The 20460-nt window shown below is 40.3% G+C and overlaps 1 protein-coding gene across 1 annotated transcript in view; it reads right to left on the bottom strand.

Annotated features, from left to right (window-relative positions):
• Nucleotides 1–20460, bottom strand: part of RP1 (RP1 axonemal microtubule associated) — a 296647-nt gene that overhangs the window by 66662 nt on the left and 209525 nt on the right. The window contains exon 26 of the mRNA XM_084776855.1: nt 7444–7607. Within this exon, the coding sequence (XP_084632981.1) occupies nt 7444–7607 (164 nt within the window). The remainder of the gene's footprint in view (nt 1–7443; nt 7608–20460) is intronic.

Below are 20460 nucleotides of genomic sequence, written 5' to 3'. Positions count from 1 at the left end.
GTCAAGGAATCAAATGGCCTAATTAGATATGGGCTAGGAATCTAAACAGAGTTCTCAATAGAAGTAAAAATCAAGACAAAGGCAAATCAAAGGGGAAGGCAAATCAAAACAACTCTGAAATCTTATCTCACCCTAGTCAAAATGGTAAAGATCAACAAAACAATTGACAGCAAAGCCTAGCATGCTGAAAGGGAAAGTGAAACCCTCATTCAGAGTAAAGTGGCGCAGTCATTATGGCAACCATGCTGTGTTTTGACTCCATTCCCTTAAGTTTTATGTACCTACTACAGGTTTTTCTTTGTTATTTACTTGTTATTACCAGAACACACACCCCAGCTCCTTTAAGATACCAGTCATTATAAGCTGGCTAGAGCTCACAACCTGAAGAAATCAGCCCATGCCCTGATGCACACTCCACAATACCCAGCCCTGGGACAGAGAGTTAAGAATCAATACTGTGCTGCGGTTTCATGGGTCCTAATTTATGGATCTATCCATTACCTGCCTTGTCCATGCTTGTAGTTGTTTGACGAACAAATGTCCTCCATTGTCTAAGACATTTGGATGTCTGATCCCTAGTGGGTGCTGCTATTGGTGGGGAGGTTTGAGCGAGTGGGCGATGGGTTGGTGGGGACACTAGTGTGTGTAGTCATTTGGAGTAGGCTTTGAAAACTTCACACCTCACCCTCCTTGCAGTTGGCTTCCTCTGCTTTGTGCCCACAGGTCAGCTTCCACGCCTGCTGTCTGTTGCCTGTTGCCATGCTTCCGCTCAGCCAGCGGGGGTTCCTGCCCTTCTGCATGGAAAGGTAAGCCACATAAATTCTCTCTTCCTTGGGTTGTCTTTGGTGTCCATGTTTTATCACAGGAACTGATGCAATGCTCCTTCTCACAGGGGCTATCCTCGCTGAATCATGTCTGTGAGGTCACCGATTCTGTCTTCTTCTTGAGTGTGCTGCTGGATCCCTCTGTTAACTGGCTTTATTTATTCTGTCCCCATGCTCCACACTTCTAGGTCGTCGTCATTGTTGTTCTCGTCCTCCTCCTCCTCTTCCTCCTAATCGTCTACCGTCTTTCACTGAACTTGTTTTTCTAGTCTCATTTAGTTGCTGTTTTCACAGTCTTATGCTGAATATCTTCAGCACCTTTATTCTGAACTGTTGCAATCAATTTAGACATCTCTGTTTGGGTCAGCTGTTTGGAGATTATTCTTTTTTTTTTTTTTCTCTCACAGTATCAGTTTTTCTGAGTTTCTTCATTGTTTGTGATCTTTATACAATTACATTAGAGTCATTGCACTTGAGGAAGCATCTTTTTTTTCCTAGACTTCAAACATGTTCTAGACTTTAAAGCAGGGGAATCCTTCAACTATCTGTCTTGACTTGGTTTCCAGGTGGGCCTCCCAGTGTTATCTTCAGAAACAGAGGCCTTTCAGTTAGGACCTCTACTTGACAAGCCTTTGCTTATGTTGAGAGTTTGAGAGACACTGCTAGCCCTGCTCTGCAGCTGACGTGTGAAATGGTTAGACTGTATGGTCAGTGTGATTGCTGAACTAGCTGCCTGGACAGATAAGGCCGCCAGCTGGGCACTTTGGTCAGAAGGACCACTTCTGGGGTTCTAGTTTGCCTCTGTCTAAGATGACTCACAAGCTACATAAATTGTGTTCTATTGCTGTGGTAAACACCATGACAAAACATGTAAGTTTATCTGACTTACATGTTACTGTATACCATCAAGAGAACACAAGGCAGGAACTCAAAACAGGAACCTGGAGGCAGGAGCTGAAGCAGAAGCCATGGGAGAGTGCTGCTTACTCAGCTTGCTTTCTTTTTTTTTTTTTTCCAACCCAGTCCCACCTGTCTAAGAATGGCATCAGCAACAGTGATCTGCCACTTTCTCACATTAGTCATTAATAAAGAAAACACTCCCTCAGACTTGTCAGCAGACAATTAGATGCTTTTTTTCCATTGAGATTTACTTTTTCCAATTGACTCTAATCTTGCAAACAAACAAATAAGCTACAACCAAGCAACAACAACAACAAACCAACCCTAAACAGAAAATAGGCTATGTTTTCTGGCTGAATAGGTGCTTAGATTAATTATTGGGTGGAGATCAGGCTGGGCTTGATAACTGTCCTTAAATAAAAGGGACTTCAGCAATGCGCCCTGACAAGGTAGTGCTATTGGCCAAAATCCATTCAGGTGAAATAGCAGGCAGGGTTCTGTAGACTACGGGCTGGTTCTCTGAATGCATGGAGCTGCAGGACATGCTTCATAGTGAGAACCACTAACTAGGTTCTCTGCTTGTGCTGAGTTTCTGTCTGTACTCCACAATCAGTCTGAAGTAGTATTAGGCTTCTAGACTGAAGACATCTGCAGATTATATATATGCTGCTGTTAGGCTAGACTCTCTGGCCCACTGGGGCTGTGAACTATGCAATATAATCAGGCATGAAGTGAGTTGGATTTTGTGGGCTACGTGGTCAAGCAAAATTTCTGGCCACGCTTCCTGATCAGGGACCCTAGAGTTTGGAAAGCTTCCTCATTTGTTAGGAACATCACTGGCTTGGTTCCATGTTCTGGTAGAGCCATAGGCTCAGCTCTGTGACCAGACTACACCAGTTTCTAGGCACCCAAGAAGGAAAATGTATGTATAGTTTTTCCCTGGAGTGTCAGTTTACCTTCATGAAGAACTGCTATCACTGTCAGACCTCTCTGGTTGGGGGACAACAATGCAATCAAGGGTCTCATTCTTTGAATATCTGTGCACTATTCTCTCAGAATCTTACTACGTTTCTATGTCCATGGTGGTCTCCAGGTGGCCTAGCCCTGCAGAGTTTCCCCATTATTCCCTGTGAAATAAAACACAAGTGGACCTCCCATGCAACATGGAATAATGGGATATCTGCCTTGGCTTCTTGTTTATCTTCTAGAACTCACAAAGGTCCAGGAAGCCCTGTTTGTGCAAAGTTGTGCCCAGCAGTCAGATTCAAGGAGGCACAGGCAAAATTGTGCTGAGTTTTTTGTTTCTTTTTAATGCTACTCTACTAGGGTTCTGTGGTACAAGGAGCGTTTCCGCTTCACTCTCAGGTTCTGGAATTTTTACAAAGATATTTTAATCCATTGATAGCTGGGAACTGGCCTTTCTTTCAGTCAAGATACTAAGGATGTGGATCAGACAGACCTCCATTGAATAGGGATGGTGCTGATGGTGCTGCTTCAAGTTTCTATTGCTTTGACTTCCCTAAAATGATTGGCTATAACCTGGTGCTATGAGCCAAAACAAACACATTCTCTATAAATTGCTTTTGACAAGGCACTTCATTACAGCAACAGAAAAGAAACTAGCCAGTGTCCACTTTGAAGTTCATTCTATGTTAGGGAGAGAAAGCACCATTGACTTTACTGGTGAGAACTCACAGTCATTTTAGATGTCATTTTAAACTGTTTTAGCCTCTGTGACTGAGGGAGAAGCTCAAGGTAGACTTTCTCTACAATCAACTCCATCCTGCAGTTGGTGTTGTATATTACCAAGCTCGATGATTCAATTGCGCCAAAGTGGGGAAAAGAACTTAAAATATATGTATACATATATGTATACACACACACACACACATACACACACACACACACACACACACACACACACACACACGGTTAAAGAGAGACAAGAAAAGACATATAAAGAAGAAAATCACAACACTGCTAAAAATCAAAAGAGTATGCTGACATCTATCTAGCTAATGGGCAACAATGTGGGTGCACATAAACATCTAACTTTTAAACACTGAAAAGGCCCAGAATAAATGTTCCTTCTATCACTCGTGCACTCCATGACTTGATCTAGGTTAGACAACTACTCTTGGCTCCCTCTCTTTCTTCCTCCTACTCCAGCCTCCAGACTCTTCTATACAGACCCCCATGCCAGCAATAGCCACCTACTCACCATCTGCCAAAGCTGCCTTCCTGCCTTCATTCATCTAAAAAACTGTCTAAAATCCCACTCCATCAACATCCTCTCCCAACTTGTAGGTGGGATCAAACGAGTCAGTCTCAACAGAGTAATAATGTTTTGTACTTTATATAAGGTGTTTCAATATTAACTCTTTTAGTCTCCACTATAATAACAGAAGGAATATTGTAGCTATTTTACATGAATTCTGAAATGGCTAATTGAGGTCACTCTATAAGTCCACTTTTTTGCAAAGGAATAATAAAAAAATGTTGAAGCTAGAGAAATTTAACATAGGCTATGTGAAAAGCAGTTATTCAATAAAAACTACAAGCTGGTAAGTACAAGAGTCTGTGCATTGTAACTGAACTGACTCTCTCCCCAGTACCACAGAAAGCCAATATCGCTGTAAGCATAGAAGCTATGGAAACCAACAATAAGGTGAATGTCATCTCACCATACCACAGTCACACCACTGAAAAGTGCAAAGAAAAAAAGTAGCACAGAGAAACAACTTATCACATAGGATCCTTGGTGAGATCATGGACAAGTTCTTGGCATAAGACACTAGAGTGCGAAGTCTTTTATGTTCAGACTGAGACATTCTCACATGAAGAAAACCTGGAATTCACCAGCAGATAATCCGACGAGGTACACTAACAGGAAGCCTCATGGCAATTTGGAAAGGCTCTAGGAGGGAATAAGAATACATGCCAAAACAGTGAAAAGATAAATGGGGAAATATTTGTGAATAAAATATAACACCATGGACTCATATTCGGACTATATGGTCACTCATTAATTTAAAAAATCCACTTAAAAGGAACCAAAGACAAGAATGGACATTTCTCAAAGATGCACAAATTATTGACAATTACATGAAAGATAGTCAACACCATTAGTTATTAGGGAAATGCATCAGAAAGACATTGAGATAGGATTTTATAGCCACATGGATGCCATTTAAATAAATTAAAGGCAACTAAGAATTTGGGTGAGCAAATCAAGGGGCATGTCCCATGAATGTCATCACTTATCAGGAAAGTGGGACAGAGGGGAAGACATGCTATTGGGATTCTAGGTGAGAGAAGCATGGGAGAATGGGGAAATAGAAGGATCCAGAGGGTCCTAGAAACTTACAGGAAGAACATTATGATGGGCAGATCTGGGCCCAGAGGTCCTGCTCAAACTATGGCACGAGCCAAGGACAATACATGCAGGAAACATCAAACCCCTACCTAGATCTACCCAATGGACAGGACATTCTTCACAGTTGAGTGGAGAGTGGGGTCTGACTTTCACACGAACTCTGGTGCCCCATATTTGACCACGTCCCCTGGATGGGGAGGCCTGGTGGCACTCAGAGGAAGGATAGCAGGCTACCAAGAAGAGACTTGATACCCTATGAGCATATACAGGGGGAGGAGGTCCCCCTCAGTCACAGTCATAGAGAAGGGGAGTAAGGGGAAAATGGGAGAAAGGGAAGAATGGGAGGATACAAGGGATGGGATAACAACTGAGATGTAATATGAATAAATCAATAAAATATATTTAAAAAAGAATTTAGGTGAGAATGTAGGAAAAGAAGAATCCTGCACAGAATTGGCAGGAATGTAACAATAATGGAGCCATTCTTTCTTTTTTCTTTTCTACCTTTTCTTTTTTCTTTTCATTTCTTTTCTTTTTTTTTCTTTCTCTTTTTTTTTTCTTTTTGACAGTCAACAGTTTCTCAAAATGTTAAGTATGACGTTGGCATGTGGTCCAGTAATTATACTCCTAGTGAAATGATCACATGGCAACAGCATCAATTTGAACACGGATACCCACAGTAGTTGAAAATGAGAATAACGCAAATGTCTATCAATGAATGGACTGATAATGGGCAGTGTATCCCAGGGTGGATTATAGTTTAGCCACAAGTGAATGAAGAACTGACACATGCTCCAACATAGACTAACTTTGGCAACACTGTGGATGTAAAAGAACTCAGACTCTGAAGTTCTATGTTTGTCACTCCATCACTCTGCTTATGAAGTGCTCAGAGCTGGAAAATGTTATAGAGACAGAAAACAGAATACTGGGAATAGTGTTCTAGGGGTTATAATCCCTCATCTCCCGGCCTTACATCACTATTTCCATTATTACTGCTTTGATCATGGCTTTTGTATTGGAGTGGAATCAGTCTAAAAATGAGAGTGTGCTGACTAGTATACAAATCTATGAACATATTAAACACCATGAATTAGAGTGTAAGCGTGTAAATGTTATGATGCAGAAACCTCATTTCAATAAAGCTCTTCAAACAAGAAGATAAGAGTTAACGGTCTTGGTGTCACCCTCTGTAACTGGAAACAGAACTCAGGAATTTAAATTAGAAGGTAGTAAACAGTGCATTTAGCAGGAATAGAGTGCAGTGTGGTGTGTAGCAGTGATCAATAACAAGTGAAATGTGTCATTTGTTCACTGTGTCCCATCAGGCACTATGCTATATAAAACAGATGTTTGAAAATGAAACTCATAAAAAAATTGATTACAAAATACCGTGTCTCAGAGTTTGTTATACAAAATAAAATAGTTTTGGTTAAAGAAGGGAGAAAGTTAAGCTTATTGCAACATTATTTATATAACAGTGAAAACCTAAAAGCCATTAAGTGTTCACCAAAGTATTCCAATTAACTGGGGAATAATCCTCATAACCAATGAAATCAATAATTAAGAAAACTATGCAGCTTCTTGTACAAGTTGTAAAATGTATACAAGAATCTGCTACATAAATGCATATGAATTATAATCTTAGTCATAGGTATTTGATCAATTCAGGCTGATAAGGATCATTTCATTGTCTCCTTCTAAAGTCAGGTTAAAGGAGACTGAGGAAGAAACTAAGGTATTCAAAACACCATGTACAGGCTACCATGTTTGAAGCATCAAAGGTGGCCTTCAAATCCTGATCACTTCCTGTTTAGATTACTCTTTCCATCTACCCCTTTCCAGCAGAGCATGTCCCAGATGTGTAGCAGGTTCTACTGTAGCACTGGCCTGGGCTTCAGCAAGGGCTGAACAGTATTCAGAAACAAAGCACTCAGGTCCGTGGGAGCAGTAGTAGTGACATGTCCTGCTGTGTTTTCAAGATTTCTTCCTTCATGTGTTTGTACCTTGATTTATACAAATGAAAAATGGGGAAGAAACAAAATATCTTTTTTATGTTTATTTGTTTATTTATGGTATACGAGTGCTTTTTCTGCAGAAGAGTGCATCAAATCACATTATAGATGGTTGTGAGCCACCATGTGGTTGCTGGGAATTGAACTCAGGACCTCTGGAAGAGCAGGCGGTGCTCTTAACCACTGAGCCATCTCTCCAGCTCTGAAACAAAATACCTTACACTTCTATTACTTGTTATGTATCCACACTGCCTTAGCATTTAAGGAAAATATAATGCAAATACATTACGGAAGCAGCAAAAGTCATTCTCAAGTCATGAGCAGGTACCTTGAATATATCTGCACTGTTGGGGTTAAACAGATGGTGCTTTCCTGATCCCAAAATAATAGGTCCTGAGCATCTTGCTTCCCCATAGACACAAAGGGACACTGTTGCTGAGGTGCCAGCATCTTCAAGATCTCCAGTAACGACAGTCACCTTCCAGTCCCCATCTGCAAAGGAAAAGAAGAGCGATGAAAGAAAGCCCCGTTAATATGAGAAAGACAGGGAATTCTGCTTAGCTGGCTTAGTTTGAGGATGAAGTTTGTGAGCTAGGCATAGTAAAATAATGGCTTATTATGTACCTCCTCTTTGGAGGCCAGCATATGAAACAGTTTTTGGAAATGTTGCAGCATTTTAATTACAGCACAAACCACAGCAGTCTCTTGAGAACAAGAGAGGCTCCTCTGAGGAACAAAGTGGCTGAGGTGGAGGCATTTAGCACTACACATTAGGCTGAACTGTGCAGAAGTGGGTCGCAGTGTCACTGTCAAATCTTTGACTGGAAATGAATGACAGACAGGTCCTGCCATGAATGCATTATCTGTCCCAGGAAATACCCTTGGAAAACTGGGGTTAATTGCAGCATGACAGAAGAGCATTAAGGATAGAGAAGACTTAAAAAGAAACAAAGATAAGCTGAGGGGTTTTTTTTTCCCATGAAAAAAAAATGCTGAAATCCCCTTGGAGTTAAAAACCAAACCAGTAAATAAAGAGAAAGGCAGTTCTAGATAAACAGAACCTTCCTAGCAGAAGGAGTTGAGCTGGGGGAGGGTGCACGAAGAAAACCCAAACTGGAAAATAGAGAAAGACAATGCATTCTGTACACAGAACAGATAATTGATCTCCTGCTGTGGAGAGGGTGAGCACAGAAAGGTTGAGACAAGCAGCACATTACAGGAAATGTCTTTTCAAAAGATCTGTGCATTGTTCTATGCTTGCCTTCATTGGGTAGACAATTTGAGGTAGTATTTGTTTTTTTAGCATCTTGCTTCTTTGGGAAATCACATGTCAAACCCACAGCTGGAAGTTGCCCCAACTTTACAGCAGGCATTGGGTCCACAGGGTTGCCCAGCAACACTACCAGGAGGCTTTGTATTACACGCACCTGATCATCACAGACATACCTCCTGCGGTAGGGGCAACTTAAAGACATCTTTATTGTCATTCTCACATGTTCCATAAAAACATGGTCTTGTGTATAATGTGTACAATTCCAAAAGTAGTAGCGCCCACCACCATTGTGGACATCGGAATCCTCAGTTCCTCCTCCACTAACGTGTCACCTTTCTTTGTGCTCGTTACTTGTAGCCATTTTACCAACCACATAACCACAAAGGCCACTTAAAGGCTCCAGCGACTGTACTAAGACTCACATCAAGTAAAATCTTCAGTGTTACATTTGATAATGAAGACGGAAGTGGAGCCTGATATCCGAGTTCCGAAAGCTTAGCAGAACCCAATTGGGTGAGCTAGATAGTGCCTACCCTGTAGCCTGTTTGCTTTGAGGATCTTGGACTTGTGTGAGAAATGAATCAGGGGATTTTCAAGATTCAATCCCATAGAGAAGCAAGTGCTTACACTAACTCATACAGCCAACCTCACGCCTGTGCTTTGAAAGTAAAGAGTGTCTTTTCTTTTATTTATTTATTTATTTATTTATTTATTTATTTTGGTCCTCTTTCCTCCTGTATCCTTATCTCCTCCCCTCCATCTGCAACAGTCCTGGGATTTTCATCTCTCTCTATCATCAGGAGAGGCACACACACGAGTTTACATATAAGCTTGGAAGCTTGTGCATTAAAATAGAGACAAGTAGCACAGAGCTGCCGATTCACACAAAACTCTGTCCTCTTTCGCAATCAGCATGTCACCGTGACATGAGTGTTAATGAGGAAATACTAACAAAGTATTTTGCTGCAGTTACATCTGCTGTTCTTCAAATTTCTCTAAGCATATTCTTCTTTTCTGAAAGTGGAAACTATTTTTCATAGTTTTCTATAATGTACTTTTGAAATTTGGTCATGCCATTTCTTTTAAGGCTATCTCATTAGGTAAGCTATAAAACAGTTAAAGACAAGTGTAGCTGAGTGTAGTGGCACACACCTAAAGCCCAGGCACTCTGGAGGCTGACGCAGAGGATCCTGAGGTCATGGTCAGCATAGATGGCATAATGATACCCTGTCACATTAAAGGAGCATTTTTAGAAAAGAAGACAACAAAACACGGAATCGACATCTAATTTCAACTGTCCAGTGAAATAGTGTATTTATAACAGTGCTAAAAATATGTTTTCAGTTTTTGAATTGCTGATTTAAGTGTCAAAAATTGTAAGTAGTTAAAAAAATATTATCTAATAAAATTTCCACCACAAGAAAAATTCTCACAAGCTGTTTTTGTGTATATGTTTGTTTGTTTGGGGTTTGGAGTGTGTGTATGTGTGTGTGTGTGTGTGTGTGTGTGTGTGTGTGTTCAAGTTTCTTTTTCTTCCAGTTTCCACACAGCTGCTATCTACTCACATTTTAGGTCTCATAAAAATACTTTCTTCTGTTAATATATTTTAGAAAATCATTTCTATTGCCGATTATTTTTTAGAAAAAGAAAAAAAATGCCTTGAAATCTAAGTCTAGATATTTACCTTCTGTTTACATGGTTTATGGTAGGTTTCTAAAGTTTGTTAGTTGTGGGATGAACTATAACAGCTCATTAGCTGTAAATGGCCCCAGCTCTTTGTCAATGGCTTTACCCAACACACCAGCAGTCAGTGACTTCCATTTGGAGACACCACACTTTAGAAAATATTTGCTTTTCTTTTGGACACAACATCTAAAACACTTATTTTTTTTCCTGTCTTAAAAACACTTTAAAGGTAGTCCAGGTTAAGCTCTACAATCTTCAAATTTTCTATAAGACGCCTTCTCGATGACAAGTGAAGTTTACCGGTTTTGTAAAGTGCTAAACCTGCTTAAGCGCTGTAGCCGCTCCATTGAGACCTACTTTAGTTCCCAGCATAACTATAGATCCTCTGCTAACAGCAACTCTTAGCATATCAGAAAACATTTGGACTCCAAGTCTCCATTTTGATTATTAAGGAAAAATTAAGTTCAAGTTCTCAGGCCCTACGTGCCTGAAGCCAGGAAGGTTCAGTGCTTTCTGCTTAGGATAAAACAACAGATGATAAGAGCATGTTCTGCTTGAGTTAAATGATGTTTATTAGAGTTAAGACCACAATACCCTGCTATGTCCCTTTTGCCCAGAATGGTGGGACACTGAAAAGTCCCCAAGCCTATATCCTAGCCAAACTGGTTGAAATGCTTTGTCTAGCTACCTGGACATTGTGCTCAGAACAAAAACAAGTATTCTTGTGTTTAGCTAATCAAAGTAATGTGATGCTGCCCTCCTCCTTGCTTCCCACCTGGTTACCAGCTGTTACCTGGTTACAGTTTTTTAATATATAAAAAGACTGCCTTAGGAACAGACCCAAGTCACAGTTCCTGAGTCCTGAGTTCTTTCTGCGTCCCTCTTCATAACCAGTCTTGGAGGGTGGCGTTCTAATAAACCATCAATATCTCAGTGAGATTGGTGCTTGCATGGGTTGTGTGGAAATTCTTGTCATGCAGCCAGTACAGGTGCACACCAACTAGAAAACTGCAAACTCATGCTATGATGGCAAGTGGCATTCAGTAATTGTGGACCAGCTGACTTACAGATCTTAAATGTCCATATTTCATGTTAAATAATAAAGAGACTGTGTAAGTGGCCATGCATGTCACAGGATCAAACAGACATGGTACAATTTATAGATCTTACCTCATAACCAAGTTTATTAATGGTTCAATAGTGAGACACCACGTGTTCTTCCTTGGGAGAAAGATTCGAGGGCAGGTAGGCAAATGGTAGCCCTTGGGTCAAATCTGTCTTGTTACAATTTTGTGACCTAAGGTTCATTTAATTGGCACTGTGTTATCTATGGCTCTTCCCACACTGCAACAGCAGAGTCTTAACAAAGACCACACGGCCCATAAACGCTAAGGGGAATACATCTGGTGCCTTATCACTAAAGTTTTCTGGGGCTAGAGAGATGGTCCAGTGCTTAAGAGTGCTTGCTGCACAATTCTCAAGAACTGGAGGTGGGATCCCGGCACTCACAAGTCAGAACACAGTCAAAAGACTGACCCAGGCTGAGCAAGGCCTTGGGGAACTGTGAGAGAGTCTCCAGGGGAAAAAAAAAGGCAGAGGGTCTTTTACCTCAGGTGCATTTTGTTCCCTGGATTGTTCTTGGATGTGACTTTGTACTTCCTGTGACAAACATTTACGTTCCGTTTCGAAGACATGTTTATTCTTGTTGGATTTCGGGACATTGCTACAGAACCTAATCTGGTCAGTGTACTCTGAATCTGGATTTGGCCTTCTGCCTTGTTTTCAGGCTTTCCCAGATACGACACAGAGTATCCTGCCAGGAAATTGTGTTTAAACTGGTCTGTCTTGAGAAAGTTCTGGGAAAGGGCTGCTCTGTGAATATTTAGTGTGTGCTTGCTGGTGTTTATTTACATCTTTTTCTGATAATGTTTTTCTGAATTCAAACAACCTTCCTTGGGTCATTATTTTCTTTGTTGCATTCGTGTATAAGAGTCCACTGAAACTGAAGTAAGACTGTCTGCAGCATCAGACTGTAGTCCGCCCCATTCTTTCAGGTCCTCAGATCCCTGGTCCAGCAGACAAGATGCGCACAGGCTGACATAATGGTATCACTCAGGTAACAAGCTGGGTGTCCTGGAACTGCCTATAATTCTAGCTCTAAGGAAGCACCTGCTTCTGACTTCTGTGTATGAACAAGGTTGAACATGTACACACACATTTACATATACTCACAAGGGTGCATGCAAGCACGTATAACAGAGACACTAATAAACAAATGCAATAAATCTTTTTTTTTAAACTGTTTTCTGGTTCTCCCTCTAGATACTGTACTTCAAAAAATACCCTGACTTGGCTGTATTAGGACAAGTGCTTATTCATACTGAGTATTCAGGATTTTGCAATGGAAGAAGAAATAATGAGTGCTGTTGATTACCATATTTCCTAAAAGTCTTAGGTCACGCCCTATCAACCCATAAAAGCACCAGGTTTATTTACAATAGACAACATAAATAGACCATAGACATTCTGCAATGGCATCTTACACTATTCATAAATGTCCTCACTGATATGTGCAAACTCCCTTCCTATTTTGCAAGATGGCCATTTAAACTTGATGTGAAATATTTCCATGTCTGTGAGCTAGAGGATGTGGGCGTTGGCCAGTAAAATGCTACAGAGTGAGATTCTTAAAGACTAACCTCCCCTGGGTCTGTGAGAACTTTCTCTTCAGTCTGCTCTGTTAGAATCCAAAAGCTAAAACTGTGAAAACTCTGAACAGAAGAGCAGGCCTCTGAGTTGCAGCCTCAGTAGAGCCCTAGCCTCATCAACAGGCAGCATGTGTAGTTTCTCTGAAAACCCAGCACAACCATTGCTGTCTACAGCTTTGCATTATCCAACTGAAACCACTGAGTGGATCCCACAAGCACTGCCCAGCTAAGCTCTCCCACCCTGATAAATAATGAGAACATTTTTGAGTTATGATGTTTGAGGTGACTGCCCACACAAAAGTAGATGACTGCAAAAACTGCTTTAAAAGCATTTTAATTTATATTTTCACCTCTTTTTTTCTTTTTTAAATATTTTCTTGTCTTTTAAAAAAGATTTCTTTATTTGTTTTATGGACATTAGTGCTCTGTTTTCATGCACACCAGAAGAAGGAATCAGATTCCATTACAGATGGTTGTGAGCCACCAGGTAGGGTTGCTAGGAATTGAACCTAAGCCCTTGGAAAAAGCAGCCAGTGTTCTTAACCACTGAGCCATCTTCCAGCCCTCCACTTATTTCTTCTTTGTTTTTTCCTTTTTTAAAAAAAAGTCTTACAATTTATTCATATTACTCTTTTTTCAACCCAGTATTTTGAGACAGAATCTCACTGCTCTGCACAGCCTGAACTTGAAATCACCACGTAGTATGGTCAAGTCTTTAGCATATGGTCCTCTTGTGTCAGTTTCCAGATATCTCAAGTAGTAGGCCTGTACCACCTTCCTGGGGTCACTATCTTTTTACTTATAAATACTACAGTTTGCCTATTAGCATGCATGCAGGGCAATTTCACTAAAGTGAGTCTTTCAGGTATCCCAAGTAAAGAAAAAGCAGAAAAACAGAAATCACAGCTCGGCCACGCGCCATTTCCTTCAGTGCTATTACCCGTCGGAGGCTCACTCTCAGCGTGGTGCTCTTTTGGTGCACCAACTCCCTATAGTCCGTGATGTTCCACAGCCCTTCCTGAGATCATCACATTTGTTACGTGCATGCTGTCACAGAGCCTGCGTGCATTTGACTTTGCAGCTCAGAAAAATCAAACTCTTGGTTGAATATAGAGACAGCTGCATCTAGACGCACTTTTCACTTCCTTGGCAACTTCCCACTGAATACTCAAAGATATGCAGAAAGGATGCATTGAAATTAAGCTCTTACTATACAGAATTGTTAGTTTCACCGAGTGAAAAAACTCACAGCTTCCTTCTTTAAGTCTTTGTAGCCCATGGAAGAATCTCCAGGACAGCTGTTTACCTCCAGCTGTGCAACAGGCAGTGGGCATGACCCTGGGAGGCTGCAACAGTGAGACCAAGTCTGCAATGAATGTGAGGAAACCCAGTGGGCATCTGCTGACTGTAACCTTCTCCGGGTTGCAGTTGGGGTGAGACAGGCTGAGAACACCCATCACCATGCAGGAACTGCTTGCTTGGTCTTAGTTGTTGTAGTAGAGAAAGATGGAAAACTGTGGGTAACTAAGGGAGAAAGCTCTGGAGTTAACTAGACTCACCCCCACAGAAGCTCTCTGTGGATCTTCCAGATGCTCGGGTGATTTTTCTATACTATCTCTGATCCATGAGAAAGGTCAGGATAAATGAAACTTCTGTTTTTACTCCCTGGCAGTATTTTTATTTTTATTATTATTATTATTATTATTATTATTAGTAGTAGTAGTAGTAGTAGTAGTAGTAGTAGTAGTAGTAGTAGTACTTACAGATTACCATGCCCATCAACTATTCATTGTAGCTTTTTTCTTATGCCTTTCCTTGATTTCTGTTGTTTTATGCTTTTTTTCTGTTTGAAGCAATCTTACCATGTAAAGGCTGGTACGGACCTGGTCTTCCTCCCAAGCCTCCCCAGTGTTATGTTTACAGGTATGTCACCATGCCTGGCTTCCACTGCCCAAATAGCTGTGATAATGCAGCACTGGACCCCTCTGCAAGCTCCTCTCACCTTTTATCATTCTGGAGGATGCCAGGGCTCCTATGTACCTCTATGACTTGGTAAGATGTCTTTCTCAGATTTCCCTCTCTCATCTCTCAACTTCCTGCTTCATGCTTAACTCACAAACCTTCTGTAAGAAGCCAATGGACAAGGCAATCTTCACAGTTGAGTGGAGAGCGGGGTCTGACTTTCACACAAACTCTGGTGCTCCATATTTGACCAGGACCCCTGGATGGGGAGGCCTGGTGGCACTCAAAGGAAGGATAGCAGGCTACCAAGAAGAAACTTGATACCCTATGAGCATTTACAGGAGCATCTCCCCTCAGTCACAGTCATAGGGGAGGGAAATAAGGGGAAAATGGGAGGGAGAGATGAATGGGAAGATACAAGGGATGGGATAACAATTGAGATGTAATATGAATAAATTAATAAAATATATTTAAAATAAAAATAACAAAACAAACAAAAAGAAGCAAACACCCCTCTCTGTATCCAGAAGGAACCACATGCTCTGGAATACCTCTGTTATGGGCCTTCCACAATCCACTTTTTCCCACACAAAGAAATCAATGCCTACATACCCTGGCTGGGAGTCCCTTGAAGGACAAGTTTACCCTGTTTCTGCATCTCTTATGTCTAGTGCAGTATGAACATAACAGCCTTTCATAAAAGAAATGAGTAATTGATGTCCAAAATGCCCTAGGATCCCTTAAGAAGTGTTCTGGACAGCTAAGGCTACATGTATGGGAAAAGGTTAAGAAGTTTAGAAAAATATGTAGCTTTCTCAATTAACAAAGAACACAGCTTGCAGGTGATATTGTACAAAGCACTAGGCCATTGTCGCTGCCTTATAATTGGTCATATTGATAGCACAGAGATAATGGAAACACAAATGTCCTTGTATCACTTACACTTTGAAGGACAAATAAATATATTTCAGGGAAACTTAGAAAAGATCCTGTGAAAGCACAGGTTATTAATGCATTATAATTTTTATTATTTTATCACCATCAAATTCTATGTATTTAAGCTCACAAATCTTTCAAAATAATGACCTTATAAGAGGATGATGTGATATTTAAAATTTTTGAACACTTTAAAATATTTTTGTTTGTTCGAAACACAAATATCACTAATCCTATTACTCATATAAAGCACCGTATAAAGTATATTCTGATTTCCATAGTAGTTGAGATGAATGTGACACAGGATTAGAAATGGCCGTGTTATCTGGTCTAGAATGATTTCAAACAATGTTCTCTTTTCTCCATCATAAGTCCAGAAAGCAACCTTATGCAACTATCAGAAAATACACTACTGTATATTTTATCTTGATACTGTTTTAGAGTAAACTACATGCAATTCCTGTGACTCAATGTACTGTCTGTTCTTATGTAATGATAAAGTGGCGCCCTGCTTTATAGGACTACAGAGAAAACTAAGAATGCTAGAGACAGGTCAGGGGGTTTGCAGCCACTGCAGCCTGAAGGCATGCTCAGTCGGACACAGCTGTTATGCACAGGCCTATGTGCATCTATGAGGAGATAATCCTAAAGACCAACACAGTTTGGACATCTCACATGCCCTTCTCTAGAGCCATCATTTCTACAGCAAAACAAGATCACTTCCAGGGAGAACAGTGACATAGATACAGAATGGTAAACTCTTAGGGTGCCTCCAGCGTCCACTGACCACTCTCAACCTGAAGTTTCAAGACTGACAAGTTCGCCTTGTTGTTATTCTAAAGCCCTTCAAGTTCAACCTGCATCACTGCCATCTTAGCTCTCCTGTGACATCCTCTCTGATCAACACCTTTCCTTGGCTTACATGGAGACTTTGACTTGCCCTTCTGGTTTTTGTTTTGTTGTTGTTGTTTATTTTTTGTTTTGGTTCGTTATTAATAAAATACTTGAGAATTCTCCTGAAAAACCAATTTAAATACCATTTTAATATGTGCTGGTCAAGAAGTTTTAACTGTGTGTTTGAGTCTACATGGACAGTCCAATTGGATATAGCTTTTTATGTTGTCACATGATAAAATGTTCTGAATTTCATAACTAAAGACAATTTATTTTGCCATTGACTTTTCTTTTGAGCTAGGCTTGGCAAACAAACAAACAAACAAACCCATCTTTGTTCCACAATGTCAATTGGCACCATTCAGCTATGGACAGGACAGGAAGAGCTGCTTCCATAGTCATCTGGTTACTTGTTACTGCTGGCTGAAAGCTATGCCAAGACTCAAAGGAATGGCCCTCACACCTTTCCATGGATGCCTCTCCATGTGGTGTGGAACTCCTCAGAGTGTAAGGCTGGGTTTCCAGACCTAACATCTGCAGAGAGCCAGCCAATCACAGGCAGCAGCATCTTTCAACAGACAACAGCGCATCATTTATGTTACATACTAGAGGTTAGCAAGCTCAAAGCCCTGTCCTTGATGAGTCGATCTTTTCTGAGGAAAATGACAAGGTTCCAAGGAGGCCCATGGGACAAGAAGAGTTGTTGTAGTTACAGACATCTGTAATTACATCTGCCTTTTTTAGACTTACCTATCTCAAAGGTGTTCAGCATCCTCTTCAAACAGAAACTTGGTCTCTAGGTCAGTGGTTATTAATTGGGAGAGAGCTGCTTAGGGACATTTAATGAGGATGAAGGCATTAGTTTTGTAGTCACAATTCTGTGTGTGTGTGTGTGTGTGTGTGTGTGTGTGTGTGTGTGTGTGTGGTGTAGAGCATCTAATATGTACAAGCAGGCATTCTGGTAAACATTTTGTTTTTGAGGTTTTAACAGTTCTTCACAACAGAGTTAGCCACAGTAAAATGTCAGCGGTCTCAAGGTTGAGACACCTAGCCTCTGATTCACTCTGAATTCTGCTGTGTTTGCTGGTTTCTTTGTAAAAACCATCCATAAATGCAGATTAGCTGAGAAATTGACTTTTGTGGCAGTGTTTCTGAAGATTCTGATAGCTTATTGTTATGTTACCATATCACTGTCGAATCCACTGCATTGCTATGTTTAATTATAGGTATTGTCTGAATAAGGAAAGGTATGAAGCAATGTTCTAAAATCAACGTGGCCTAAGCAAATAACCAAATAGTAACCACTGAATGTCAAGAGAGAGAAAACTTAAGCCAAACAGGCAATTGGGAAGCAGTGCACTGTCCTGGTATATCACGTAACTCTTCTTGGCTATGGCAAAGTGTCTAAGAAGCAAACTCTAAGATGACACAAATGCTGTTGTTTGCTAATGGGAATCCCTTGAGGCTTATCTTATGCCACTTTGATTCCAAACATGTTCAGACATTGGCTACTTTTTCCTATTTAGCTTCGCTGGAGTTGGTTGACACAATTTCATGCTCTTTGTGTTGCGACTAATGAAGCAATCCGGGCTCTTCTGTCATTAGTGTCTTACCATTTGACACTTACTTAAGACACAAATCTCTCAAGTACCCGCTCAATGTCTTTCTAGGCGAGAAACAAGAATGACCCAGTGGGCAGAATTCTCCCACTCAGGAGCTCTGTGAACCACCTCACTATCATCCACATCATTGAAAAAAAAAAAAAGTGTGCCCTGAATGATTCAAAGCAAGAAGTAATTGAAACTCATTAGGATGTGTGGTGATAGTTTAGGTTATTTTACATATCATTATGCTTAACTGAAACTAATTGTTACAGTTAACTTTTTTTTTTTTTTTTGGTTTTTCGAGACAGGGTTTCTCTGTGTAGCCTTGGCCATCCTGGACTCACTTTGTAGACCAGGCTGGCCTCGAACTCACAGCGATCCGCCTGCCTCTGCCTCCCGAGTGCTGGGATTGAAGGCGTGAGCCACCACACCTGGCTTACAGTTAACTTTCTTTCCTCAAGTAGATGCTAATTAGCTAGTAAGGTTAACCAAGCATGGATGGGTAAATAGAATTGAGAAGACAGAGAAAATATTGTAATAGTCATTACAGATAATCCACAAAACACTAACATTTATACTGTTATCAGTGACTACTAGTAAACAGGTAAGTGCTCTGACATTTTGAAATCCCTCAAAATCTTTGAGAGTATGTAAGAAGCTGAGTCATGAAGTGGTTTTGTAGAATACTTTTAAATAAGAGTGGTATGGTTGTTCAAACCTGTAAGCAGCACTCTGGAGGCTGAAGCAGGAGAATTGCCACAAATTTAAGGCCAGTCTGTCCTATACAATGAGTTTGAGGCTAGCCTGTGCTACGTAGTGAAGATTTTTGACTCAAAAATAATAGTTAAAAACAAATTTAAATACTAGTTCATCACTTACAAAATGCTTAATGTTGGACAAGGCTCTTTTATTTCTGAGCTACAGAAGTTACTAACAGAAAATGCAGTTCTATATGTATTAGTGATGTATATTTAAAAACATCATCTCTTAGGTTGACACCATAAGGAAACTTACATAATCAACTAACCTGGGCCTATAGGGGCCCACAGAGACTGAACCACCAAACTGAGAACATGAATGGGATAGAATTAGGCCATCTGCACATATGTAATGTGTAGCTCTATCTTGTCTCTAGCACTGCTGCCTGTTTTTGGATCCCTGATCCCTAATTGGGCTGCTTTGTTCAGTCACAATAGAAGAAGATGCCCTAGTCCTACTGCAATTTGATATGCCAAGGCTGGTTGATATTCATGGGAGGCCTCCCCTTCCTGAGGAGAAAGAGAGGATGGGAGGATGGGGGTAGAGGAAGGGAGACGGTGTAGTATGAGAAGAAGAGGGAGAGGAGGCTGCAATCAGGATGTAAAAGAAATTAAAATTAAAGTAAAAAAGAAAATCCTCTCTCAACCAAGTTCTGTATACTTCAAAAATGTAGTTAGCTTTACATTAAAAAAATTATTATAACTATAGAATTATACAGCTTTAGGGTTCTAATGTGTCCAGGTTAAAGAAATATGTCTTAGATAATTGTAAGAATTAATTAAACATGGATAGATGCTTGTAGTGATATACAACTGTACATAATATTAATCATGCCACTGTGAAATTAAAATGAATGTATTGATTCCTCATCACCACTTCCATTTTTAGCTTGAAATTGCTGTTCAGTTTTCCTTAGCTACAAGGGAATTTTACAGACAGTATGGATGACAGGCTGAATACCCTTTCAGACTCTTCCACACTCTCATTCTCATCTTAACACTGTGATTCCTCCTCAACCTTTATGCTGCTTACTCTTCCCCAATGTGATTCTCATAACACAAATTAGTGCCTTTGCTTAAGTGTACAACCACTAATTTTTCTACTGTGATTCCTCCTCAACCTTTATGCTGCTTACTCTTCCCCAATGTGATTCTCATAACACAAATTAGTGCCTTTGCTTAAGTGTACAACCACTAATTTTTCTAGAGTCATGTCAATAAATATTAAAAAACTAGGTAACTTGCTATTTAATAAATTAACATTAACATTATTCTCAAAAATGTAAAATTAAATAAAAACAATTTGCAAACAATAGTACCTCTGAGCAATCTACTTTTTATGAACAAAAATACTAACCTTAATAAGGCTATTAAGAACCTAGTTGCCAAAAAGACACATAAATCAATTATTCGAATCAAAAGTATATTCGACGAAATATGTCTGAGCAAGTCCTAGACTAACCGTCCTGCATAACGCATCTTAATTCTGCTCAGTGGCACAGAATCCAACTATGGCTTACACTG

The sequence above is a fragment of the Acomys minous genome (assembly GCF_964271855.1).
Source record: "Acomys minous genome assembly, chromosome: 1".
Classification (NCBI taxonomy): domain Eukaryota; kingdom Metazoa; phylum Chordata; class Mammalia; order Rodentia; family Muridae; genus Acomys; species Acomys minous.
The sequence above is the reverse complement of the archived record's forward strand: the minus strand, read 5'-3'. Positions and strand labels throughout refer to the sequence as shown.